This window comes from Vigna radiata, chromosome 7 (genome assembly GCF_000741045.1).
Source record: "Vigna radiata var. radiata cultivar VC1973A chromosome 7, Vradiata_ver6, whole genome shotgun sequence".
In the NCBI taxonomy this organism is placed as follows: domain Eukaryota; kingdom Viridiplantae; phylum Streptophyta; class Magnoliopsida; order Fabales; family Fabaceae; genus Vigna; species Vigna radiata.
In genome coordinates, this window is record NC_028357.1 from 14,988,829 (window position 1) to 15,016,432 (window position 27,604).

General features: G+C 33.2%; 2 protein-coding genes across 4 annotated transcripts; both read left to right on the top strand.

The window, feature by feature from the left end:
* The first annotated feature begins 341 nt into the window (after nt 1–341).
* Nucleotides 342–3,796, top strand: LOC106768912. Its single transcript, XM_014654296.2, has 3 exons — nt 342–1,052; nt 1,691–1,842; nt 1,966–3,796. The coding sequence occupies exons 2-3, from the start codon at nt 1,698–1,700 to the stop codon at nt 3,402–3,404; spliced, it is 1,584 nt and encodes a 527-aa protein (XP_014509782.1). The 5' UTR covers nt 342–1,052; nt 1,691–1,697; the 3' UTR covers nt 3,405–3,796.
* Nucleotides 3,797–15,860: 12,064 nt separating this feature from the next.
* LOC106767702 lies at nt 15,861–18,987 on the top strand. Of its 3 annotated transcripts, none has more exons than XR_002668511.1 (2): nt 15,861–18,185; nt 18,748–18,987. XR_002668511.1 is itself a non-coding variant. In XM_022783168.1 (2 exons), the coding sequence occupies exon 2, from the start codon at nt 16,654–16,656 to the stop codon at nt 18,133–18,135; it is 1,482 nt and encodes a 493-aa protein (XP_022638889.1). In that variant the 5' UTR covers nt 15,861–16,475; nt 16,585–16,653; the 3' UTR covers nt 18,136–18,483. The 3 variants fall into 3 exon arrangements, 2 of the variants coding, with proteins under 2 accessions (XP_022638889.1, XP_014508128.1); XM_022783168.1 differs by lacking the exon at nt 18,748–18,987 and having other exon boundaries at nt 15,861–16,475; nt 16,585–18,483; XM_014652642.2 differs by lacking the exon at nt 18,748–18,987 and having other exon boundaries at nt 15,868–17,401; nt 17,513–18,483.
* Nucleotides 18,988–27,604: the final 8,617 nt, after the last annotated feature.

A 27,604-nucleotide genomic window follows, 5' to 3' on the forward strand; every position in this document is an offset into this window, starting at 1 on the left:
GAAAAAAAATCAAATAAATAATTGGATAGATAAAAAAAAAGTTATTATACAAATAAATATATAATGTTGTGTAAAGAAAATCTTCCCGAGTTAAAATTTAATCTTCCCCTCCACTTTAATTACCTTATTCCTTGAGCATATAGATAAAAAATTTTCACCAATTAATCAAGTTTTCCAAAAGAAAATCTAAATTAAATAATTTTTTATAAACAATTCTGACCTTTTGAATTTTTCTTTTTTCTCTAAGGAAAAGGGGTGTAATTAGAGTTTGAATACTGGGCATTTTTTCTGGCTCGGTTGTTGAAGGCCCAACCCAAGAGTGTATTTCAGCCCGACATTCATATCCGACCATGTTGTAATGAAAAGCACGAACCGTACCTCTCTCTTCGTCGCCGTCTTCCTTCCATCTTCTCCCTTTCGATCTTCCATATCCATTTAATTATTGCTTCTAAATCTTCAATCGAGTCCCTATTTCGTTTAATTCCCGAAATCTTCTTCCGTTTGATTCCAAAATTGCGACCCTTTTATCAATCCCTGTCTTGGTCTAGGGTTAGGGTTTCGATTAGGTTTCTTAAGGTCACACGATCGCTGTATTTCCTTGTGTATTCCCCAAAGCTACTGGTTTTGGTTCTTACTTGCTTGATATTTCCTCCCAATTCGAGATAATTTCTGGACTTGTTCACGGGTCTAGGGTTTCGAACCGGCCAAATTTTAGGGTTTTTTGATATTTCAATTTCTGGTGCGTTTTTCTCTAAATTACTGGAGGGGTTCGATTGCTTCTCATACCCGACGAAATTGTAGTAGTCGTATTGTTTTCAATTTAATAATATTCGTAGCGAGCCAAGAATCTAGGGTTAGGTTTGAAATACAATCTGTTGCTATTGTAATTGGTGAAATTTAATTTGGGGATACGCCCTTTGGCATCAAGGGACAACGTTTTCTGTGCAATTCCGCATCCAATTCAGCTTTTGATTTTCGTTTGACCCTAAACTGTTCTCCCAAGTGCTGTGTTGTCCAGTGTTCTTGAGTTTGAATTTGAAAGAGTTAACAAGGTGAGAATGATTTGTTTCATTCCTGCTTTATTGTCGTTATGCATTTTCCTAGGCTTAAAATTCAATTGTTTTCATTTGATTTGTGCATAAGTTTCCTTTTCAGATGCTACTGTGCCTTTAGTGTGGTTATTTCTCTATAATGCTTAGCACATGATGCTTTGTCCTGTAAATGTGATATAATTCTGTGCCGAAGTTTAAAGAAACATTATGCTGATGTTAAAAAGCTATGGCAGGTGGTTTTCATCATATATATTATTTTAGTAACTACTTCAAAGCTTTTTTAATAAAATTTAAAAAGTAAGTAGAGATATGTATTGAGCTTGATACACCTATCGGCAGGTCACAGCAATGGAAATTCTAGCTCCGTCATATTCCTTATTAGCTTTAGTTATTGTTTCTTTCAAATTGGAACAGTTCACTCTCTCTCAATCTTTTGTGGTTAACATATTTGTAGATGGTTAATGTCCGCAAATCTTATACTAACTATTGTGATATATTTTTCTTTCCATCTTAACATATATACTCTGAGCACAAGTGCAAACATTCCCCTCTGAATACAATGTCATTTGAGCATCAAATGCCTTTATTTATGTGGTAAATTTGTTTTCTAATATGAACCCTTGATTACTGCATAGCAGAATCAGAATGGGGTATAAGAGGTGTCTTGAGGCTAATGAACTTGAGGATCTTTCTTTGAACAAAGCAAAACGTTTTGAAAGCAACAATGAACCGGTTTCATTAGATGATATTGTTACACCTAATAAGGCCTTTGCAAAGACTGTTATTACAGGTAAATGCTTTTGTTTTAATTTATTTTCATATTTTTTAAACATAATTTAGACTGTAATTTGCCTGATTGAAAACTGTCTGATAGTGGATGTGTTATAAAGAATGTCCTTCATTTGGTACATAGGTGGTGGTGAAGATGACTTTTACAATATTCAATGGTATGATCCACTCGAAATAAATGCTGCTAAGGAATCTCCGTATGCTGGTGGTGACAAGAATGTTCAAACCAGCGGTCATTTCAGCAGTTGTTCTGCCGAGGATGATACGGGCTCTGGGGCTACATCATTATCATCTGCTTCGTCAGATTGTTTGGAATTTGATATTCCTCAGAAAGCATTTGTTCCTTTGGATGATGATTATTTGGGCTTTGATTGCTCACCTAGAAAATCAGTTCCCATTGGTCCAAATCACCAAGCTACCATTCCTGTTTGGAGGGGCAAATATAATCATGACAGGCCCTCCTCTGGCTTAGTATCAGCTAATACTGTTGATGAAGATGAAGAGAGACTCGATGGGACTTCTGTGCTCTCAATGCATGAATCTGGCTCTTATTCTTCACCTAATGAGTGTGGACAAGGCAGGAAAGAGTGCAACTGCCTGGACAGTGGCTCCATTAGATGTGTTAGACAGCATGTAAGGGAAGCACGTGAAAATTTGTTGAAGACTTTTGGGAAGGAGAAGTTTGTGAACTTGGGATTTTGTGACATGGGAGAGGACGTTGCACAGCATTGGACTGAAGAAGAAGAAGATATGTTTCATGAGGTTGTCTACACCAATCCTGCATCATTGGGTAGAAACTTTTGGAAACATTTGTCAGTCACTTTTTCTTCTCGAACCAGCAGGGAAATAGTCAGCTACTATTTTAATGTTTTTATGTTGCAGAGGAGGGCCACTCAGAACAGGTCCAGGTTTATGGATATTGATAGTGATGATGATGAATGTAATACAAGAAACCCTGGAATTCTTTGTTTTGAAAGTTCAGATGATTCTGCCATTGAATCTCTTGGTGATGAAGATGTCAACATAGAAAACCAAGATAATTATTCTGATGAAGATGATGATAACAGTGATGATGGAACTGATGATAATGTTCTTGGTTCAACTGGATGTGATATGGGAAACACGACGGAGATAGAGAGTGAGATTGATCAAAGATCATCAAATTGCAAGGAGAAATCACAGGTTGAGGCTTGGAGTAATCCTGATGGGCGTGTCGATGGGTGTGCTAGGATTCTTAATTACGACATTGATGTCCAGGATGATTCCTGTATGTCCTTTGAGTGTGATGCCAATATGGCGTCGTGCCATTCTCATGGTTTTGGTGATGCTAATTCTGCTATGCAAGCTAGGGGATTTAAATGTGATCAGAGTCCGCGTGTGCAAGGGAAACTTGATTTGTCCTGCAACGTGATGGAGCATGGTTATTTGTTGGATTCGTGTGTTGCTAAAGACTGGTATCATGATTACACAACATGTCCGGCTCCAAGTACAGATTTAGACTTCTTACCTACATCCAATTTGATTGAAGAGTTTTTTGGCACTCTTGATAAAAATACTGAGTGACTGAGGAATTAGCTCTTGGTAGTTTTTATGGTACCCGCATGGCAGGTTCAGGATGTTGCAGCTACGGACGTGTTATTTGAGAGTACCAGGACGAGCTACTTAATAGTGGTGGAGGTTTTGTGATATACAGTATCCAAGGTTGAAACGGATAGCCTTGTATTCTTTATTTCTTTGTTTTATTATTTTCTTTAATGCCAGAGAGAAGAGTGTGAGGGTGAGAGTATAGTACACATTTTGTGTTAATTTGTACATACTTTGTGTTCACCTCACCGCTTCCAAACAAAAAAAGAAAAAAATGTATGATATATTGTAAAAGGCCACTTTGAATTTGAATATTATCTCGTATTCTCGCAAGTTTTGCCGTTTGCATTAAGGAATAAAAATATTTATTATTGAGTTTGTGCAACTATATTTTTGTATATCATTTCCTCCAAACAAATTACTTATATTTTTTCTTAATTATGAGAAAGACTGACTTATTCTTAAATGGTATTAATCATTAACTCTTATATGTATTTTTTAACATCCATATTATATAGTATTAAACTATAAAAGGAATTATTACACGATTAATAAAGTAGATTGATTAATAAAGTAGCTTAGTTATCACACAAGAAACATAAAAGTTAGTTTTATAGTAATCTAATACAACAAATAAAATCAGCTTATATATTATGTATAAGTATCAAAACTATGTATAGGAATGGTGTCTCAAAATTGGATGAAAAGATGACTATTTAAGAGTAAACTATGATATTTACGTTATATTATCCTGTTTTGTTTACACTTACCAAATGATTATTGCTACAAGAAAATTAGAACAAAAAATCAATTCACACAAAATAAAATATTTTTTCCATTTACACTAATGACTCAGACTTGGCTAAACCTTTTACCATATAATATAAATATCGAGTCATAGAAGGTTCTACACTTGTGTGATGGAACAACTGGCCTACTGAAAGTTATCACACAAGGTTAGTTAGTTAAAATGCTCTTTTAGAATGTCAGGATAACTCCTATATCGAGCTTATTATATTTATACTAACCACCACTATGAAATTCCTCCTTGGAGTTCTTTGCCACAACATTTCATCCACATATATAACTTCATATTATCATTGCATACCAAATACATGAATCTGCTGAACATCAAGCAAAAGAACCAGAAACAACCCAATCAAGTTATCAAAGTACCAAATACAACTCAAAACCCAACAAGAACAAAGAGAATAGAGAACATAAACCAATACTGCACAGAAGGTACTTAGCCCTAACATTCATTATGGCACTCAGCACTATCCTCACTGAAAGTGGCACTTAGTGCTACTTTCTTGGCCGCTCAATCCCAACACCACTTGAGGGGTGACACTTAGCCCTACAATCTTGGCACTCAACCCTATACCAAACAATTAACAACTCTAAAACTAGCTTTGGTTGACCCCAATATCTATCCAAATGATCAAAATGACATCCTAGACAACGAGAATGATTCAAAAACATGTTTATAACTTAAATTAGATGCCAATTTGATGATTTGGTAAGGAATCAAGGTTCAACCAATCAATCTACATCTAAAACTCATGAATCATAATTCTAATGCTTTAAACCAGATTTTTTAATGCACTAACTAGCCAACTACGTCCTAAATGGCCTCAAAGTAAACATCAAACAACAACTTTGATCATAAGACACTTCCTCCAAGATTTCACCTATTAAAACCCTTCTTTTCTTGACTAAGACTGATACTTACACCAACTTATTGACCAAAATCAAAACTCAAACTCATATATCATATTCTAAACATTTTACCTCATATTTTATTGAACAAAAAGGCTATACAAGTCTTAAATGGCCTAGACACCAACCCCAAACATCAGGTTTCTCTCCAAAATCACTCCTCTAGAAATTCACCTATTAAAACCTCCAAATAAGACCTAAAACCTAGCTAAGACTCTCATCCTATCATCTACTAACCCATTTTACATCATATTCCTCTTAACTAAACTTATACAAGTTTAAAAGGACCATAAGACAACCCTAAAAACTCAACTCCTCCCATTTGATCACTAATTCAAACTCTCAACTGTTCAAACCCCTAAAATTAAGCATAACATCTTTTATACTTTACCCTACCAACTCCTCCCATTTGATCACTCAATTGTTAATCATTTTAGCTAATTCCAATCATACATATAACCTCACAACATGTTATTCACAATAGTAACAACATTAGATTCACATTATACTATTTATTCAAACATTATACTACTAAATTAGTATTATCCAATCTTAAGTAAAACTAGAACGCATATCACATTTACAATTGAATCATCATATCATCGTGTTGGAAGTCTTACATTGACTAGAGATAAGACCAATTTATAGTATATAAATAAATGCAAACCTCATCTTACAAGTCGATTTTGTAGGATTGAGTTAGGCTTACAGTCCACTTCTTAAGATAGTATTGAAGTTCTGGTTAGAGTCCATCTTAAAGATATTTATTATTTGTTAGACATATTATTTCATCCACTATTGGACCACCCATCATTAATGTCTAAGTTCTTATATTTTTATTTATTAATATGCTAATTATTAATTCTTTTTGTATATTCTTAATTTATTGTAAAATCTATTCTTTTTTTCTAGTATTTTTATTTATCTATTATCGACGCTTAAATCATTTAACTTTGTGGACTTTTCTCCGGAATAAAACTGAAGTATGTAATATCAATACTTGAAATCAATTTATTTAATTTAATTGATCTTGATAAGTTATGTATAAGACAAAAGAGTAGATTTGATGATGAGAATTCAATGTTACTATTTTGTTACCTCTGTGACCTACGTTCTTCCTCTGATTATTTGACTGTTTGAATGATACCTAACTGATAAAAAGGGTAAAGAAGAAAGGTACTTGTTTTGATGTGAGATAGAATATAAGATGTGTTTCTTAAATACCAAAAATTAAGATGGCCCAGGATATTGACTGCTGGGTACTTTAGCAGGACAACATGAACTTAATTGGATTAAACAATGAAAACTACATGCAATTTAATAAACGAGGTTGATTATTATCACAAACAAATAAAATTGATTATTAATTCCGAAACATATATGTTAATTAAATGTTACAGTATTTAAATATTTTGTTATGATTAAAGATTAATGTTTTTACCGATTTGATAGATCATAAAAAACAATCACTTGTTATTTGTTTTGTAATTTATGATATATATTTAAAAAATATTTGTTGGTATTTTAAAATTTGTGAGTATCATTGTACTTGTGAATATTTAAAAACATATTTTATAAATTTTAGAATAAAATTTAAATAAAATTAAAAAAATATGAATTAAAATTTAATTTTAATTAAATTAAATTTAATTTGTAAGTTAATTTTAATTTTAACTAAATTTAACTTAATAAAATATAAATTAAATTTTTATTTTTATTTTTTACGAATAATTGATAATTGTGGGTATAGGTAGTATGATACCCGTACCTAACTTGTTTATAAACGAGTATTAAAATATTTTACTCACAAATAATAAATATCAGTGAATATTAATTATTGGTCGCGGATTTCATCCGTGTACACCCACTGATACAAGTATTTTTGTCATCTTTAAGTGGATGAAAGATCTTCAACATCTGAACCTATAATGCAGAATGATGGTAGCATGGTCTTTTTGATAGAAATGGAGGGAAAGTCCATTTGTAAAGATTTAACGCTTGTAAAGATTTAACGCTGAAGTCAGTAAAAGTAGATAGATAATATAAGGCTTAATACTGCTTTTGGTCCCTGGTTTTGGAGGTTGTGTTCAAAATGGTCCTACCTTTTTTTTTAGGTAACAATTGATCCCAATTTTTGAAAAAACTGGTCAAGTTAACCCTTTTTGCTAACAACGTCAAATATTTAACAGTGCCGCTGTCTTCCTGGATAAAACTTACCTACATGGCTGTATTAAGTTTTGACGTGTAAATTTTAAATTAGAAAAATCATGAATGGCTTTTGCAGCTGCTTCCACATCAGAGGTGAATAGATCAGGAGTTAGATCAACAGGGAAAAAGCCATTTTCTTCTTCAGATTCTTTGGTAACAAACCTCTAAGCTTCAGATTTTTCTCCAATTTTGCTCGCTTCTGGTTAGGCTCCTCAATCTGCTGCTGCAATTGGTGGATCTGAGAGTCTTTGTTCTGGATTTTAGATTGGAATTTCAGATTGGATTTTAGAAGACTCTGTTGTTCTTGAATTTCTGCAGCTAATCGTGAGTCTTGGGGAGAAACACACACGCGTTTTGGATTGTTCTCCCAGTAGAAATGCTTGAGTTCAAGGAAAAGATGTTTTTAATTTGAGATAATAAACCCCTTCTTCCATAATTTGAAACACTGCTAGGAATTTCTTCAAAATGGCAAAAAGTTTCCTCCTTTTATCGAGCCCCAAATCTCTTTTGAACTTGCCAAACCCTATCCGGTTGAGCCACCAGAATATTCTCACCCCTCAGAACGAATTTCAACTTCTTGTCCCTCTAAATTACGTTGTCAAACGGTAAAGGGGTGGATGACAAAGACAAAGATAACATGAGTGAAGGCTTCGTCTAATCTTGTTGGGGAGTCTGGGAAAATGCCCTCTGCCACGATACGAGATTATAAGGAGTATAGTTCGTGATGATCTGGAAGTTGTTAGAATTTTGAGAAAATCCCCAGTTGGTTTCGTAATGTGTAACCTAAAGAAATGCTTGGTTCCAAACATTAAGGTTTTGAGGTAGTATGGGGTTCCTCAGGGTTCAATCTCTTTGCTAATGGCCAACTTCTCCCCTCTGTAATATTGGTGAAGCATTCCAGATTTGTTAAAGTTGTCGAGAGAATTAAAAAATTGGGGTTTGACCCTACGAGAACAAGTTTTGTCATGGGTGTCCAAGTGCTTTTAACGATGCGTAAAGCGGCATGGGATGGAATTTTGTTTAGATTTATAGCATGTGGATTTTATAATCAAATATATAAATCTACATACTTGCGATATTCAACTTAATTATCTTGATTGTTTATCTATTTTACAGTTTCAGTCAAATAAAATTGCATTGAGTTATGCTAATTTTACAATTCTTTAATAAATGAATTATGTTTAGTTGTCTTCCAGGCCCAAGCTTACGACTCTTTTCAACTTGAAATTTGTCACTATATCTTGTCATGTGATTGCATACTGCATACTGTTATAGGAAGTCATGGATACGTATAGTTTGAACTTTTCTCAACTTCTGGTTATCTTTTCAGTAGCATATTATACTGTTGTTTGGAAAGATCGAATGTCGTGCTCTTTCTCATTGAATGAAGCATTTTCCTTAGGCAAAGGTTTTAGCAAAAGAGATGTTAAGGCACAACTTTGTTTCCTTAATTTTTTTCGGAGCTACTTCTAGTTTAAAGAAGAAGATGAGACTTTATGATGTTTGTGTGTGACGATAATCCCAAATCGCAGTTTCTGATGTCTGTGTAAGACTTTCTGTTTTTAAGTTGGTGGGTTTTGTGGAGAGGACAGGAGAGGGAGAGGGAGAGGGAGAGGAAGAGGGGGAGGGGGAGGAAGAAAGAGGTGGCGGCGCAACCTCTCTTGCCATGAGGGAACAAAAAACCCTAAATTCACTGTTAGTGAAGGTGGAAGATGGCTGAGATCTGTCAAGAATTTTTTTTTAAAATTTAAAATTTAAATGTTATATTACCTGTCGTGCCACCTATGAGCAACAACGTTAAATATTTGACACGGTTAGTAAAAAGGGTTAATTTGACCTGTTTTTTCAAAAGTTGGGATCAATTGTTACCTAAAAAAAAAGGTAGGACCATTTTGAACAGAATCTCCCAAACTAGGGACCAAAAGCGGTATTAAGCCATAATATAAAAGCATAAAGTAATACGTAACATGGACGGACACAATGTTAATGCTAATCAAACCAAAATGACTTAATTGGATAATTTGTACAAATAAAAAGACTTAATTAAATCAAATGAAAATTAGAGACTAATTAAATAATTCAAATGAATATGAGGACCAAATAATGATTTTAGCATAATAAATATTATCATTTAACAAACATTTCATATCTATAATCTTTGACTTGGTAAACTAAGGTAAGTTCAATGTTCAAAGTGAAAATACAACTGAAAAAAAGACCAAATTTTTAGCTTTATTTTTGTTTGAGCAAAAAATGTTTCCCTTAAGCAAAAGTCTCTCTTCTACAAAGGTGAGAGGTTTAACATGCTTACTTGAGCAAGAAAGGTTTTACTTGGCTTCACAAATTAAGATAAATTCAATACAACAAATATTTTTACATCTATCATCTTTTCATGCAATAACTTTTTTTTTTCTGAACTTATCATTACTTAATGTCTTAATCTACATAATTTATTAGTGAAACAAAATGATATCTCTTTTGTTTCATATGTTCCTATACTTAATTTGTATAATAAAAAAGCATTCACTTATATTATCTCATGTTTGTGACTTCAATTGAATTTCACTTCATAAATTCATTATTTCATACACATTTAAATAATAATTAAATTAATATAGTATCATTCAAAATCATAGTATCACTTACCACCATGATAAGTAAGATAATCACATTTGAGTGAAACAAACCCTTAAAAAAAATTGTTTTTTTTTTCTATTTTTTGTTTGAGTAAAAACACATCTGATGCTAAAACCAAACTTTCACTCTCATTTTTGTTTGAGCAAAAAGTGCTTTACTTGAATGAACTTTTTCAAAGGTTAAAGATTTAACTCCTTCGCTTATTCATTACCATAAAGATCTCTCTTAAAAAAATATTAGATAAAAGAAATTATACAATAACTTTAATCATTTTTATAAACTTACCAAACTATGGCATCTTATACATTCTTAACAAGTTCAAAATACTCATATACATATGTGTATGGTTTAGATCTCAAATTTCAATCCATTTATTTTAAAATGATTTCTCAAAACTCAAGATAGCATTCAATCACATAATTAATCTCGATATCAATCAAACCTTAAGAAAAATAAATTCTTATTCAAAACATAAATATTGATATTGATATGCACCAACTTGATAGGTTAACATGCACAAAATTTCTATCACACCAACAATCCACCATAACAATTCAACATTTCATAATAATTTATAGAAGTGTTGTCAATTAGTTTAGCAAACGCATGAACATCCCATATATATTCATCTTCAAATAACTTATTACTATTATTTTATCAAAGATAGTTTTGTTTTACTTTAAATTAGTTTGCACTTCAAGAAATAGTTGGAGAACATAAAAATTTCGGAGACCTATAAAAACATAGCAAAACAAAAATAAAAATAGCTAAAAAAATTTCTCAAGTGATCTAAGGATAAGTGCTATATAATAAAAGGAAAAAGAAAAGTAAAAAAGATGGTAGGCTTAAGTCCATTAGGTTTTATAATTTAATGAAAATTTTAAGCTAGAATAATTCGTAAAAAAGAAAAATCCCCCCTTTTCACATCTTTGCTTGAGAGGAGAGATATTTATCTTGCTCTCATTTTTCCAAATTTAATTCTGAGTCAAATTTTTATCCACTAGGTAGTTTTTTTGTAAAATTTTTTTTGTTTCTAATTTTTCACTAAAGAAATTGTCCTTAGAATATTTTTTCTGAGATTTCTCATTTTCATCTTTTTTTTCAAATTTATTTATTTTAACATTACCTCAAATCTATTACACCATTTTAGATTTGTTGAGTGAATTAGGCAAGAATATGCAACTAAATTTTATATAAAAAAAAAACCAACACCATTTGAAAATCATTCTCCCTAAAATCTAAAGTATTTCATCCAATATAATTTAATTTATAATTTTCCCCACCGTGTTTCCTTTTTTAACATATAACTCATTATATATAAGATAAAATTTTCATAAGATTTTTCAGATTCAAAATTGAAAGGATCTATAATTTCTCTTACATATGCAAGTTCCATAATTCAAAACCTACCTACCACGTCATTATCACATGAAATTTTTTCTGTAATCGCTCACAAGGTTTTAAATTTTAATTTCTCTAGTCAAACATGAAATTCTTTCTATCATTGCTCACAAGGTTTTAAATTTCAATTTCTCTAGTCAATTATTACACTGTGACAACAAAAAATGAAAAATTAAAAATTTCATTGGCTTCCTTGTCTTAAAGAAGATTAAGAGACTTGGAACTAAAATCTTGAGATGATTAGGAGACTTAGGAACTAAAATATTGAACTAAGACACCTTAAAAACTATTGATTGGTTTAACATTCAAAACTAACCATCAAAATATATCCTAAATTTAGAAGTTACTTTCAAATGAAGAAAAAGCTATGCGTTTACCAAAACCTGCATGCTTCCAGAAAAAAAAAATACAAAGAAATGAAAAGGAAAGAGTTTACCCTTGAGTTTTTACAAATTTTCCTTAGTTTAATTGCAGCGGAGTTGAAGAAAATTGAATGAAGTGTTAATGATTTTTTCTAGCAAGAGAAAGAGAAAGAGAGGACAATTCTTTTATATAAAGGCATCCATGAAATGAGTATTACCATCTCCATTTTCTTGAATACAGTTAAAGTCCAAAACAAAACTCAAACTTAACCATCTAAACTTTATAACTTACACCAAATAGTAATACACATATATAAAATAAATATAAAATTTCAATTCTTTCAAACAAGATGTGTGAGTTTTGGTTAAAAGAAAAAACTATTGGGATGTGTTTTATTCCTAAATGTAAAACAAAATCCTAAACCTTAATCTATAATACTCAGTTGAGTCCACAAATTTAGGGTGTCTTCACTTCGGGGTGATTAGGGGAGATGATTTGGGGGAGAGTGATTGAATGGATTTAAGGAGATTTGAAGGTAATTTTTTTTGTGTTTACTTGAGTGGATTTGGAGGTAATTGAGAGTGGATTTAGAGGTAAAGTTTGTTAAAAATTAATGTAGAATTTGATTGATGTGATAGTTTTAAAAAATTTATTTAATGGATAGAAATTAAAGATTACCAAAATACCCCTAGTTATTAAAATAATATAAAAGGTAATTGTTAATGTTATATTTAATTATAAAAATGTTTATAAAGAGTAAAAAATTAAAAAAAAAATTATTAAAATTAATTTTTAAAAAGTAAAAAATTTATAATTTAATAAAATGAATTTATTTTTAAATGTCATATTTGGCAAATACTAAATTTGAGAGGCATTTTTTACATGATTTATAGCTTATTTTAATTTTAATGAGAAGAGAAAAAGCTAATTAAACTGTGAAAGAGAAAAACAGGTATCAAATATACAATAGCCTTTTTAGTTAATGTAAAACTTAATTTTATTAAATTCAAAACATTTCAAATTTATTGGAACTGAAACATATAAAAACTGATAAACACTTGAACATGAGAGTAGACTGCTCTACAAAAATCTCCCTAATAAATTATTCATTCATAAACATCACACTTACAAAACTAGAAGTGAATAGAGAGTGGTGTACAAGTCGAAATAGTAGCATATGACAAAATAATATGATATTTGTAAAATGTTAAAATGATATATGTAAAGCATCAAATGAAAGAAAAAACGGTTATCAAAATCTAACATATAATACAAAACAATTAACTTTAGTTATTAACGTCTTGGGTATAAATATAATCTTGGTTTGCCGCAAGTGCCCTCTTCTTCACCTTCCTCACGGCATACCCGTGCTCATTAAGCACACTCACCGGAACCCTATAGTTCCTGGCATCCCAGACCTTCAGGCTCTTGTCCATGGATGTGGTGGCGATGACACACTTGTCGTACTTGTTCTAGTCATAGGCGAGGACCTCGTAGTCGTGGGAGGGGAGGATCATGGTAGACCCGAGCTCGCAGACGTCCTAGATGCGGATGGTACCGTCGCCAGAGGCAGAGGCAAACACGTCAACATGATAGGAGTTCCAGACGGTAGAGTAGACACAGTAGGCGTGCTCCTTGAAGGTGTGGACGTTGGTGGGGCGGTTGAGAGTCCAAAGCTTGATGGTGTCTGTAACGAATATAAAATCAGGACATGTGTCAATTGATTTAGAAAAAGGCACAAGAGAGGCGTGGCACACGTAGGAAGAAAGTTAACAATAAATGGAAGGATTTCGTATTGGAAAAGGCATGAAAAATATCTGGTACCCATCTCTTCTAGAATATTCTTCCTTTCTCTGACTCATTCTTCTCTCCTCTGTTTAATCCTAAATTTCTTTTTCATAGGCAAAATGGTGGAATTGCTGCAAAGAGGATACTGAAATTTTGGGTTCATTGTACCCTTGTTATTTTTTTTTTCACGGTTTAGCTGCTTGATTCAAAAATAAAACATACTTGTTATTTCAGTGTCATCCCAAGAAGAGGAGAGGAAAGAGTCGCGACGGACGGGGTTGTAGTAGGTGGAGTGGACCTCACAATTTTTTGAACGTAGAACCTAATACGTTCTTTTCTAAATTTTTTGAAGGGGTGGAACCGGATACGCGTGATGTAACCGAATACAACTCCATCTTCATTTTTTTCTCACCACTATAACTGATTACCAGATTTGTGGAATTGAATACATGCCCATGAACCACCTCTTCTTCAAGTGCTTCAAGCGCACATGCTTCACTAAACTTCATCTTCATCCATCAAATTGTCCTCAACATCAAGCTGCAATCAATCCCATTCTTCGTCTTCTCAACCACATCCAACCAACCTACAACAACCAAATCTAAATCACAAAAATATATTACCTCCTATCAACTCCCTTGCTGCACACCCGAACTCCAAAGCTACTCCTCACATGGCCACACAGTTTGCTCCTCACATTTTCTTTCTTGTCAATGTACAGTATATGCTTTTTTTTCGTGATATTTAAGAAAATCACGAGGGCATACACGTATTTCCGAAGAAATCAGCGCAAATATTCTCGTTTCAGCGAGATAAAAAAACACGCCCCATATCTCAAATCACTGCATTTCGTCGCTCACAAATCTGTACAAATAAATACGTTCTGTCGCACAAATCATCACTCTCTTTTCTCGTTGCATAGTGTTTCACCTTCAAGTGAATACAATATTAGAGATTAGATTTTAAAAGATTTTATTTTTTAAATTGGAGACTTAAAAAAATTAATCTCAATTTTAAATATAATAATATGAAGTTTTAAATATATTATTACTTTTAGGTGTCGAATGAATAAATATATTATATTTAAAATATATTACACTTAACTTTCAATGTTATTTTAGTTTCGACACACAAAATAATAAATTCTTTCAATCATTTTAAAAAGATATTTGAAATAAAAATTAATTTTTATTTTCTCAATATTTTGTGTTTATGAGCTATAAATTGAATGATTTATAAAAATAATTAAATTATAAACTACTTAAATTAAGTTTTAGTTTAAAAGATTGCTTAGAATAATTCTTTTAGTTAACTGGCACAATTTATAAAATTAAATTGTCTTTTACATAAATACGTTACATGATAACATATTATAAGAAATCGATGATGTTTATTCACAAAGAACTATTTATGAAATATATATTTTGCTAGTATACAGTATATATCCTTTTTAACAAGATAAGTTCTTAAAACATAATATATTAAATTGTACAATACTGTACGTGTTTAAAGATAATATTTTCTGATTAATTAAGGTTCACTGTAAAGTTGGGGACAGAGATTTATGATCATGTATTTAAAAAATGATTGACTAAAATTCAATACTTTTAAAATGAGAAAAATGTGAACATCAATACTTTGACAAATAAAAAGATGTTTAACTTTTTAGCATAAAAATGGAGATTGTAGTATTTGTAGGGAAGGAAAGTGTAATTTTTTTATACAATGAGAGAAGTGTATATTGTAACTCTCAAAGTAAAAAAAGTAAAGATATTAATGAATATGCGAAAAGCAGAAACCAGAAGTTGTAAAACAATTTTCTAAATGGACAGTATAAATGAAAATACAATGTGGAAAGAATAGTTTTTTTTTTTTCTTTCCAAAATTGGCATGAACTTAATAGTGCATAAAAGCATAAAGGTTGCAACTTTGTCAAAATTCAATAATCAATAAGATTTTTCTGGTATATGCATATTAAAGTTAACAAATGTATCTTGATAATTTGTAATTGTGTGATAGTTTCAAAGTATTGTCATTTTTCTTTTTAATTTAACTAATTTATATTGTAAGTGTATAACTTTTTGTGTCAATAAATTAACATGGTAATATAGTACATATTTGTTCTATGATAAATTGGTTGAAGATATATATGCTTTGAATTTCAATGGAAAGATAGAAAAAAAAAAGCAATAGAGAATGAGATGAAGAAATAATTTATTGGGCAGCTAGAGAAGTTCAACAAACAAATCTCCACTTGATCTGAAAAGATGAAAGGTAAGTAAATGCAATCTGAAGAAATTATGAGGAAAACTAGGTATGAAAGGCTTTGCATCGGAATAAAGACACGTTAAATGCAATTAAATATGATTTTGAATGCAGGGGACAAATTCAGCTGTATGAGCTTAGAAGCAAGACAATCTAAGACATAGTTTGGATGTTTCAGTTTTAGTGTGTCATATGTGGCACCAAAGCCTAGAGATCCTCAAAAAATTCCACAAATCTTGATCGTTGAATGAACTCCCAATGGTTCTCAAACAGTTACACGTGCAGCCTATCACTCCTTTTCTCATTTAATTTGATTTATTTTCTTTCTCATGCATGGAATTCTCCTCCAACTACTACACCCAACACAAGATAAACCATAAAACCAAAGAGCAAAATCACAGTGTAGATTGATTAGCTCTTGTATTACTATGAATAACTATGGTTGAAGCCACTGCTAATGACAACTACCATCGAATTTGATCTCTTTTTATTTTTATTTGTCACTACATATACCCATTAAATTTTGAGCATTCTATAGGGAAACGGAAATTAAGGGGTCTCTCCCCTTTTTGTGGGTTGGATCTTGTACTTATGGAACTGTCACATCTGACCATTTTGATTCTCTTCTGATCATCATCATCACCACCTGGTTAAAAAGCAAGCAACTTGGTGATCTGAATTTTGTCCCTTTCTCTTCTCTGTTCTCTCCTTCTTTCACCGTTTTAGGTGGGGCTGGAAACCTGATCATCATGGATTGAATGCTATCTTGTCCTTGCAGATTTGAGGTTTGTGACATAGTTTGTTGGGTATATCTGGTTTCTGCGTCAGATTCACGTCACGTCAGTCCATGGAGGAGAGGAAGTATGTGTGCAAGTATTGCAGCAAGAGGTTTCCTTGTGGGAAGTCTCTGGGGGGTCACATCAGAACCCATATGACTGAAGAAAGAAGTAATGCTGATGCTGACATCTTCATCAAGTCGGATGGTTTCAAGAAGAAGAGAGATTTATGGTGCGAAGATGTTGTCGGGAACCCCATTTATGGCCTCAGAGAGAACCCCAAGAAAACAATGAGGTTTGTGCATTCTGGCGCTCGTCGTGGTTGTGCTAGTGGTGTTGCCGGTGCCAACTATGAAAAGGAGGAGAGGTTCTGCAAAGAATGCGGGAAAGGTTTCCCATCGCTGAAGGCTCTTTGTGGTCACATGGCTAGTCACTCTGATAAAGAGAAGAGAACCATCAAGTTTGAAGACAGTGACAAGAAACTGAAATTGGTTATGGACAGTCAATCTGACACCGAGACCTGTTCTCCCTCTCATCCAAGGAGATCCAAGAGAATGAGGGTCAAGACCATTAACCTTTCCAATCACCCTTTTTCTTCCTCTTCTCCTTCTTCTTCTTCTGTTCCGTTGCCCAATGGCTCTTCACCCGTTTCAGAAGTGGAGCAGGAGCAAGAAGAGGTTGCTAGGTGCTTGATGCTGCTGTCTAGAGATTCTACCTTCAAGGGTCGTTTTGCTTCTGTCACCGAATGTTCTGATAACAACTCAGTTGTTCTAGAAGCAAAATCCTCCTCTCCTGATACTCGGTTTGGTGTCAGCAATGGTAACTATAACTTTGTCTCTAATAATGCTTATGATCTTGCTCACAACAAGTTGCTTAGGGTTAATGATATCAAGTTAAAGTCTGTTGAGTTTGGTGCTTCTGATAATTCAGGTTCTAGATATTTCAAACACGGTCCCAAAACCAAAGTGGTTGACTCAGATGTCTCCAATGATGAATTTAAGTGGCCCAAAGTGGGAGATAAGTCAAGCAAATACACTGCAACTTTGGTAAAGAAGGAGGATTTGGATTATGATGGAACAGATGGAACTGCAAGGAAGTTTGATTCAAGAAAGAGAAGCAACTATGATTCTCTTGATAACAAGAAGATAGCAAATGGTTTTGGTAATGAAGTATATGGGAATAGCACAAAAGGTTGGAAGTACGAGTCTTTGGAGGGTGAAAGGGACTATGATTCTTATGATTATTCCATTGAGGAGAGCCATGAAAACAGTTCAGAGACAGAATCTTATCCTGCTCCCAGGTCTCATAACAGTAAGGCCCTCAATGGGAAGAAGTCCACCAGCAAGGCCAAGAAGAAGTTGAAATCTAAGAAAAGCAGGGATCATGAGTGTCCAATCTGCTACAAAATTTTCAGGTCAGGCCAAGCCTTGGGAGGACACAAAAGATCCCATTTCATTGGTGGTTCTGAAGAAAACACTCTGGTGATCAAACAAGCTGCTCCTGTTGTTCCATGCCTGATTGATCTAAATCTACCTGCTCCTGTTGACGAATAAGGAAATGGGCATCCTGGGTTTTGCATCATTTTGAAGCATCTGCTGTTGAGGTACTTGAATGAATGTCTCGAATTCTTAGAATGTTTTGTCTTTATCCCAATGATGAAAATGCATTGTACAGCCATGTGGATAAAGGATTTTTGTTCTTTAACGCTTTTACTTGCTTTGTTTGGTAGGAGGTAGCTATTGTCTTTCAAGTTAATGTCACATGACAATTTGGTAGTATTTCCATTGAAATATTTGACTCTTCCTATAACCAACAGTAGTAGTCTTAGAATTTCATTCCTTTGCTGCGAATAACAATTTCACTCTTCCAGAGATTCAATTAATAATATCAGAATGTTTGTCTTTCCATGTTTATCAGTCTTGGTTTCATCCTCTTGTCGAAATGTACAAAACACGATTTTAAAAATTTATGGCCAATGCATATTGTAAGTAAGTGATGATCAATAACTAAATATTGAATCCAGTTATACAATCTTAACTACTATTTGCAACTGACTAATCTTTTGACACGGAAGACTATGAAAAATGGACATTCGAGTTTGTATTGATGTTAGTTTTTCTTTCATCTTGCAACCTAACTGAAGCGTGTTCCATCTACTTTCTTAGACTAGAAGAATCATGTGGAGCAAAATAAAGACAATGCAAAGGTTAAAGATAAGTGTAACTTTATTTGTTTTGTAATTCCGTCCAATTTTTTTTACCCACCAAAGCATGTCTTACGACCAGATTTATCTCTTTTAGCACAGAATTGCACTATGGTAAATCAAATTCTAGCCATAAGTGTAGTTTCTAACAGGTGATTGCTTAGTCCTCGGACCAGAAAGTTATATTTTGAATTTGATCAAATCCCACTCGTTACTATATATATATATATAAAAAAAAAAAAAAAACAGTTTGATTATTATCATATAGAAAGTTGAAGATTTAAAGCCACCATTTATTTTTATTATTGAAGAGAAAAATTGAGGATCAAAGTGGTTGTAAGGTCGCCTTGCACTTAAGGTAGCAAAACTTATAACAGCTCCATGTGTACATGTCTAATAGGTAATTGTAATAGCAGGAAAATTCATATGCCTTTTGCTTCGTGTCAATTACTATGTGTTATTCTGTATTCAATTCTTTTACCCTTTGGAGTGTGTGAGAGGACCACTGGAATTATAGTAGCTCTTGCTTTCATGTGGGCTCAACACAGCTCGCACCAGGTAGAATGCTGAGACACTCAACAATCAAATACCATGTAAACAAACACACCTGTGGAATCATCACATCAAAAGGTAACACTAACATAACCAAAACATTATAGATCAGAGGAATAGAATAGATACAAATTTGAAGAATTAGTTGAACTGAAAAATAAATGTTAATTTTGCATTGCTAGAAAAGAATAAAGAAGAGATGAAAAGGAACAAGATATAAAGTAAGTAAAGTTCTTTCCTTGCAGACAAATCAACTTAAAAAATTCATCTTTCTATTTTTACTCTCTCTCCAACTAACATCGTATTAGTTCTTCTTTCTATAAACTTACTGAGTTTTTTTTTTTTGTATTATTCTTTTTTTTAAGTTGAAAACTGAGACCAGTTATTGTATTCTTAAAAGCCTAAAATGAATTTTGGGAAAAGGGTCTTTTTTAAAATTAATAAAAAACAAAAATAGGACCTGGACAAAAAGTAAAAATTACTTTTTACACAAGGATTCGAGTCTCATTCATTTAGAAAAAGGACATACCCAGGTTGCTACTATATTATGTTAATTAATAATAAAAATTGCATACAATAAAAGAAAAACATTTATGTTATCTTGTCCTTTTATAATGCGTTTGTAATGTGAAATTTGAAATGAAAGATTAAAAAAGAAAGAAAAACCAAGTAGTAGAGAAAAAAAAAAGTGCTTACAACAGAGTCCCAGAAGTGCTTCCGTGAATCGAAAACCGAAGAATCAGTGGTAATTTGAGTAATTTGGTAATTGACTGAGTGGTTTGGCCTGATGATGCTTAGTGATGAGGGAACAGATGTTGTCTCTTATACACATAAAGTGCTAAGCACCAAACTTTTCTCTCTGCCTTCTTGTTAAGACAAGGTTGTAAACACAATCCACAAACTTGTTTTTCCCGTTTCATTTTTCTTTAGTGATCATGACAAAAGTGAAGCGATTCTGCATAATGTAACCAAGAATCTTTCCACGTAAATCGACGACCTTAACTTGTATAGAATTTTATTAAGTATTTTGTACAAAAATTTGAATTAAATATTTAGGATTTTCCTGAAAAATGTAAAAGGAGGGATGATAGAGATTTAGAAGTTTGCTTAGAAATGTTTAGTTTATGTAATAGTGGGGGAAAGGCATTATCTTATGGAAAAGAGTGACAGAAGCAGAGATGTACTTGGTTCAAATGATGCAGAAAAGGTAGAAGTACATGCAGTAGCTTAGCTTACACTGAATGTGATTTTTCCAAATTTATTAATTTTCTCCTTTTCACTGTTAACTTTATGCAGCAAGGTGGTGTCTGTATGTTACTTGCGGAATGTGTCGTTTGTGGTGTGGTAAGTGGTGTTGTTTGATGCACCTTCGACAGTGTGTGAATTGGGTAAAAGAATCATCATGGAGATATCTGGGAAAAAGGTGTTAGGAAAGTTAACTAATAAAGAAGCCAGCGTTAGCATTTATATAATTTTGGAAGATGCTTAGAAAGTGAGAAATAAAATAGATTAAATACATCACCTGGTCCCTCTGCTGATGCTTTGGTGATGGTGACTATGCTCTCCAGTGCTTACAGATGCCATGCCAGACACCAAGTTATGTGTTTTAATTGTTTGGAGTACGAGACATGTTCTAGGAATAATTACAAGTTCAAACTGTCACACGTTAAATAGAAATGTAAAACTTGGATGAGACAAGGAAGAAAAACTCAGTGTGAAACTAAATATACTAGACTCAACACAAGTTGTACAATTTCTGGTTTTATGAAGTGTATGATAAATCTGTTGGGAGGAAATAATACGTGTGACCATGCCATTTGCATTCTTACCCGTGAGCTATGGTAGGGCCTTATTAAGAGATGATTTGATAGGTGGGACAAAAATAGTGAGAGATGAGAAGTTGAGCAATCAATGAGTATAGGACAAGGATTTTGGAAGCCAATGCCACCTTTGCCACAATTAGCTAGGGAACCTCTTTTCGCTTCATAATAACTCACCTACTCCCAATTTTCATTCTCTACAATTTCATTCAATCTAACAAATAATTTATTTAATAACCTTCGTTTTATATGCATATTCTTTACACAAGGGAGATATATATCTTGGATAATAATATTTTGACAATAATATTTGACAACATTTTGACACGGGTCACATGTCAAAATTTGAGTCATTCACGTGGAAAACAATTTTAAAAAATGAGAATATGTGGAATGAGAATTGGGGCAGGTTTGAAGTGAGGAGGTTCATTTTCACTTTTCAGAATTTGAATATGAGTAAGGTTTGAGAGAAAACCCAAGTTTAGAGAGAGAGTGTGTGTGAACCCTAGAGATAGTCTCGTTTCCTCCCACCCACCCAACCTACCTCTTCCCAGAAATGTGGCGGTGCAAGCATGGTCCGCCGGAGTTTCACGTGAGGAAGTGTTGTATGTTCCAGTGACCCGTGACGTTGGAAGCTTTGATTGGAACAGCCACTGACAAAGACGCGTTTTAGGCATTCCGCAATCGTTTGAACAATGGTGCCTCTTCCTCCCACCTAACCTTTTCTTGCTTCTTCTTAGTATTGTCGGCGTCCATTGTCGAAGTTTGCATTTCGACGGAGTGTCGCCGATAGTTTGTAGCGTCACAGTCATTTAAGCGTTCGTTTAAAAAATTATGTTATGTTTATATTTCCCTGATTAGCTACCATTAATATTAGTCATGTTTTGTAACATACTGTATTAACTAATTTGAATAGCATTGAAGCCTAACGTTTGAAGGTACCACATTTTGTGTCCATGGAATCCATTCAGTTTTTATATGATTAGAGTGGTTGACAATGTGAGCAAAAGAACATTTATTATACAACAAAGTAATCAGCAGTATTGGTGGACGACCACCATTAATGGGTTTTAAATTTACCATCATTGATGGCAATCAAAATGTAACATTTTAAGTTCATGTCATTGAATTGTTCACCACAAAATACAAATGTGGGTTATTTTGTCTTATAGGACATTGTTTACGTTGAACATCATTTTCTTATAGGAAGATGACACTCAATTTGGAGTGCCTAATTTATATCTCATTATAATATCAACTTAAAAGTGATGTGAAAACAATTATTATTCCATTTATGAAGAATTCCATGGCCAAGGAACCATATCTAGTCAAACTCATTGTGCAGAAACAACAATGGGAGCAAAGACAAAATAAGTGGGTAATTCAAGCAAAATTTTTGCACAGATAGGTCAACCAGAAAGATGACACTCATTTTGGAGTGCCTAATTTATTTCACATCATATTATCAACTTAAAAGTGATTTGGAAACAATTATTATTCCATTTATGAAGAATTCCATGGCCAAGGAACCATACCTAGTGAAACTCATGGTGTAGAAAAATCAATGGGAGCAGAGGCAAAATAAGTGGGTACTTTAGGAAAAGTTTTTGCACAGCCAGGTCAAGTTTGAAGATGATACTCATTTTGGAGTGCCTAATTTATTTCTTATCATTTTTTCAACTTAAAAGTCATGTGAAACCAATTATATTTTAGGCAAATGTTTTTTCATCAAAGTCAATGGACATCCAACTCATGTTGACGCATTGAATGTAATGATAACTCAATTTATTTTCATCATTTTTTCTACATTCAACCATGTACATACAAGATTTCATAAATAATCACATCCAAATTTAGTGTGGTGACTGTAGTGCAAACATTTAAAACATTGATAATTATGATCTTCACGTTTCATTCACAATATGTACCATTATTTTCCTTTCGACATTGCTAACAACAACTATATACATTCAGTCATCAACAATACATATTGAGAAAGTTCTAAACAAACCATCAATAACATTGCGAAAATCCCAATTCAAAAACATTTACTTATGCCTAAGTCTTGCAACACTCCATCCCTCTTCACATTGTCCACATCCAAAATCCAATCACAAACATACTTCTCCCTAACCTGTTGCAGTTCCTCCTGCAAAGACAAAAATGCACAACATATCAATAAAATGCACCATTTTTATCAAAGCTCTAGAACAAGAAAACTTTTACCACTTACAAAACTACTTTATTTTGATAAAATTGTTGAACTAGGTATGTAATTGTGGAAACTATTCAACCATTACATACAGGTGAGAAAATGAAATTTTGTAAAGTATGAAATTTGTCATTAGTTGACAAAAAAAATTCAAGTCAATTAAGCAGGTCGGCTCGCGACCTAATTCTATAGGCCAATATTTTCTATTGGAAAACAGGTAGGCTTCTTTTTTACACCAAGAGGGGGGAGGGGTGAATTGGTGGTTTAACACGGTATTTTCAGTAGAATACATAGTTCGAGACCTCAACCATTCTTGATAAACATGTTTCTTACTTAACATGGTATTTGCTTCAGTTGTGGATAGGTGTGAATAGGCACCTTCAGATGGCAGATTTGTCACAATGTTCCAAATAAAATCATCAAGATGAACATTAATCCCTTTTCCCTTGTAGAAAATATCGCCATTCTCTATTCTCAAATTGTGATAGAACACCTTGACCAGGTCAGGTTACCAGCATCCCTTCATTTGAACGAAGTCGGACAGTCCTTGCTTTTCTAACCAGTATGCGAACATGAATCCTTCTCTTTTGAATATGTCTAGATTGATGTTCATTGGAGTAACTATAGTTTTGAAGGAACCACTTAGAAAGCTTTGGCGCCCTTATTCATCACTGATCCATCCTGACGGGTTTGGTTCCCTGATGATGGTGACTTGCATTTCTTTTTCTCCATTTCCAGAGCAACTTGAAGAACCCATGAAAATGTGATTCTTGAAACCTACTTTCAAGGATTAGGGAGTTTAGGAAGATGACAAGACACTGAAAAAACTTATGTTTGACAAAAGAAGACCCATATAAAAAGGGTGCGAAAGAGAGGAGTTCAAAAACGACCCATTTTGATAAAATTCAGTGAATATAGATGATTGAAAACAAAGGCATAGTCTAATTGATTAAACACATATTTTACTACTGTATGTCATGAGAATTTTCAAAACAGAGTTTAAAGCACACACATAACATAGTTGAATGAATTAATAAAGCAGTCGACTAAGACACGTGAAACAGAGTTTCATACTCAATCAATCAATCAAATGATCAAACATTGTATTCATATAATCACACAACAACAACCAATCAGATTTAAGAATAATGCAGTAGATTGGTACAGTTTTATCATTTGTAGATACTCAAGATTTTGATTGTTCCAAATTGATTCGTCCTTGAGATCATACTGTATCCTGCAAAACAATTTAAGTTTTTGTTGTTGGTACCCATTTGACTTTGGGTCCATGATTGTCAGTCTTTGTCACCATTTGTTCCTTAGGTTTCCATGCATATAACCCTTTTGGAACAACAACATTTCTGTAATAACAATTTCTAACAGTGTGGCCAACACAATTACAATAAACATACATTTTTAGCAGGTTTACTTAAATCAATAAATCTCTTAGTATTGGTTCTGTTAGATTTAGCTTTATAACCAATTCCTTGCTTATTAATACCTCTGCTAGAGGATTTCAAAACAACATTTAAATTGTCTCTACCTTGAGTAGACTTAGCTAGAGTGCTAGTCAAGTAATATATCTTTTCAATATGTGTAGGACAATGTTCACATGGTTTTTCAACAGTAACAGTTTCAATTTTAATATCCTTAGTAGATTGCAATGCATTATTCAGTTCTTTCTCTAATTTTTCTTTTTCAGCAACAAGGTTGTTAATTTTATTTTCATAATCTCTCCTTTCAGAATTTAGTCAATTTACCTTGTACTGTAGTTGCATTGCTTCATCATGCAATTCTTGAAATACATCTCTCAGCAAATCATATTTGACTTCCACTGGTTCATTTGAGATGTCTGCATCACTATCGTAGTCGTCCCATGTTACTCCAGTCATGTAGCAAATGTTGGATTCCTCTTCTTGATCAACATCCTCATCACTTGAGCTTTCAGAATTTGTATTCTCCTAAGCAATGTATGCTCATTTTCTTTTCATATTTCTACCTTGAGGAAATCTTTTCTTGCCTTTTAGCTTAGGCTTCAATTCTGGACATTCAGGTTTGGTATGCCCTTCCTTTCCACATTTGTAACATTGGACATCATTTGTACTGAAGCTTTTCTTTTTACATTGACCTGCATGGTTAGTCAGTTGACTATCATTATTTATGAGTCGACTAAATTTCCTTACCATCAAGGTCATCAATTCTTTCTCGTCCATGTTTGTTTCTGAGTTGTTCTTGCTTGTAGCCATCAGAGCAATGGACTTCTTTTCTTCAATCTCGTCTTCATCCTTTAATCTACCTAGTTCTAATTCATGTTCACGTAGCTTGCCAAACAAGGTAGCCATGTTCATCGTTGTAAGATCTTTGGATTCAGAGATTGTTGTGACTTTTGGTTGCCAATTTCTATTCAGACTTTTCAGAATCTTGATGTTGATTTCTTCCTTATCAAACACCTTGTTGAGAGCCATTAGATGATTTACAATGTGAGTGGATCTTTTCTGTACATCATAGATGGTTTCTCTAGACTTCATTCTGAACATCTCATACTCTTGTATCAGGGAGTTCTTTCTTGCTCTCTTTACTTCATTTGTTCCTTCATGTGTTACCTCTAAGACATCCCACATTTTCTTTGCAGATTTACATTGAGATATCCTGAAAAATTCATCAATAGTTAGTGCAGAGGCAATAATATTTCTAGCTTTAATATCATACTAAGGTTTTCTATTTTCATCAGCAGACCACTCAGTAAAAGGTTTTAAAACAGTTTTCTCATCAACGATTTTAGTAGGCACAAAAGGACCATTTAAAGTTGCATCCAAAATTCCTTTATCTTGCGATTCAAGAAAGATTTGCATTCTGATTTTCCAAAATGGATAATTTTCGCTAGCAAACAGAGGTGGTCTATTTGTTGAAGCACATTCACCAAAAGTTTGAAAACAGGAAGTCATCCCCGGGTATATAGTCGAATCAAAGAAAAATAGAGTTGACTAGTTTTTCAAATATTTTATGAAAACTAGCTCTGGTGCTAATTGTTGGAAGACAGGTAAGCTTCTTTTTTACATCAAGAGGGGGGGTGAATTGGTGGTTTATCAAAAATAAAGTCTTTTTGCAATCTTGCAATCAAAGTATAAAACTTTTCAAACTTTCTTGAAATGCAAGTAATGAAAATTCGTGTGCAGCGAAAAAACGTAGTTGACTGCTCAAATAGTAAAGTGAACTAAATATAAAAGAGAAGGGATAGAAAAATTCAAACACTGGTTTTTATACTGGTTCGGCCAACAATGCCTACATCCAATGTCCTTCCAACCCAGGAAGCAAATGCACTATAATGGTCAAGGTCTTTACAACAAGAAATTTATAGAAGACCTCACGTCAAAAATATAAATCTCCTCTCTAACCCTCTAACCAAAATATAGCTGCAACAACAAAACCAAACTTGCAGCAAGAATCCCCTCTCCTGCAATCTGAAACACCACTTTGAACAATCCTCAAAGTGAACAAGACTCCACGAGTCTAACCCCTGTAATCACAACAGGTCCAATGAAGCAGTCTTTACGGATGCCAAGCCAGAATAACTTCTTCATCAAACCAGATACACCTTCAATGTGTAGATAAGGATCAATCAATACACACGCAACAATTCTCCCTTGGAATCTCTTTCAAGAACGATCACCATGGTCTTCTTGAAGAATTCTTGGAGCTCTCAATCACAGAGATATCAATCTGAAACATAAATGAAATTGTTAGATCATCAAAAGTCTTAGAACAAACTCGTGTTCAACTAATTTATAGATTTCTGTTATATCAGACATTCTCTGAGTCGAATAGGCTGCTAATACAGTCGACTGAGTTATGACAGTTATAACAGTTCAGTCAAACTGGTAGCATTCAGTCAACCAAAATAAAAACACATTTAATACAGTTGACCTACTATTAAATGCTCAACTAACTTTTGAAAATATAGTCGTTAGAGTGCAAGAGCATAACAAAATTTCAAATCAAACAACTAATGCAGTCGAATATGTAACACATATAGTCGACTTCGACAAGTAAAATCATTTTGAAATTCTTTTCTTCTCAAAATCTCACAAAGCACTGATTCTCAAAATTTGTACAAAGACTTTAGCATAGTCAGTTCAATTAATATTGGAGTCGACTTTACTGCAGCTTTGTCACACAGTTATAAGTTCATAAAAGTGCTAGTGGTTTTCGTGCATTAAAACATGTGCAATGCATCC

Excerpts from the sequence above, each read along its gene's own strand:
- LOC106768912 (XM_014654296.2), top strand. The coding sequence starts at position 1,698 with ATGGGGTATAAGAGGTGTCTTGAGGCTAATGAACTTGAGGATCTTTCT. Across the intron at positions 1,843-1,965 it reads TGCAAAGACTGTTATTACAG|GTGGTGGTGAAGATGACTTT; the intron begins GTAAATGCTTTT and ends TTTGGTACATAG.
- LOC106767702 (XM_022783168.1), top strand. The coding sequence starts at position 16,654 with ATGGAGGAGAGGAAGTATGTGTGCAAGTATTGCAGCAAGAGGTTTCCT.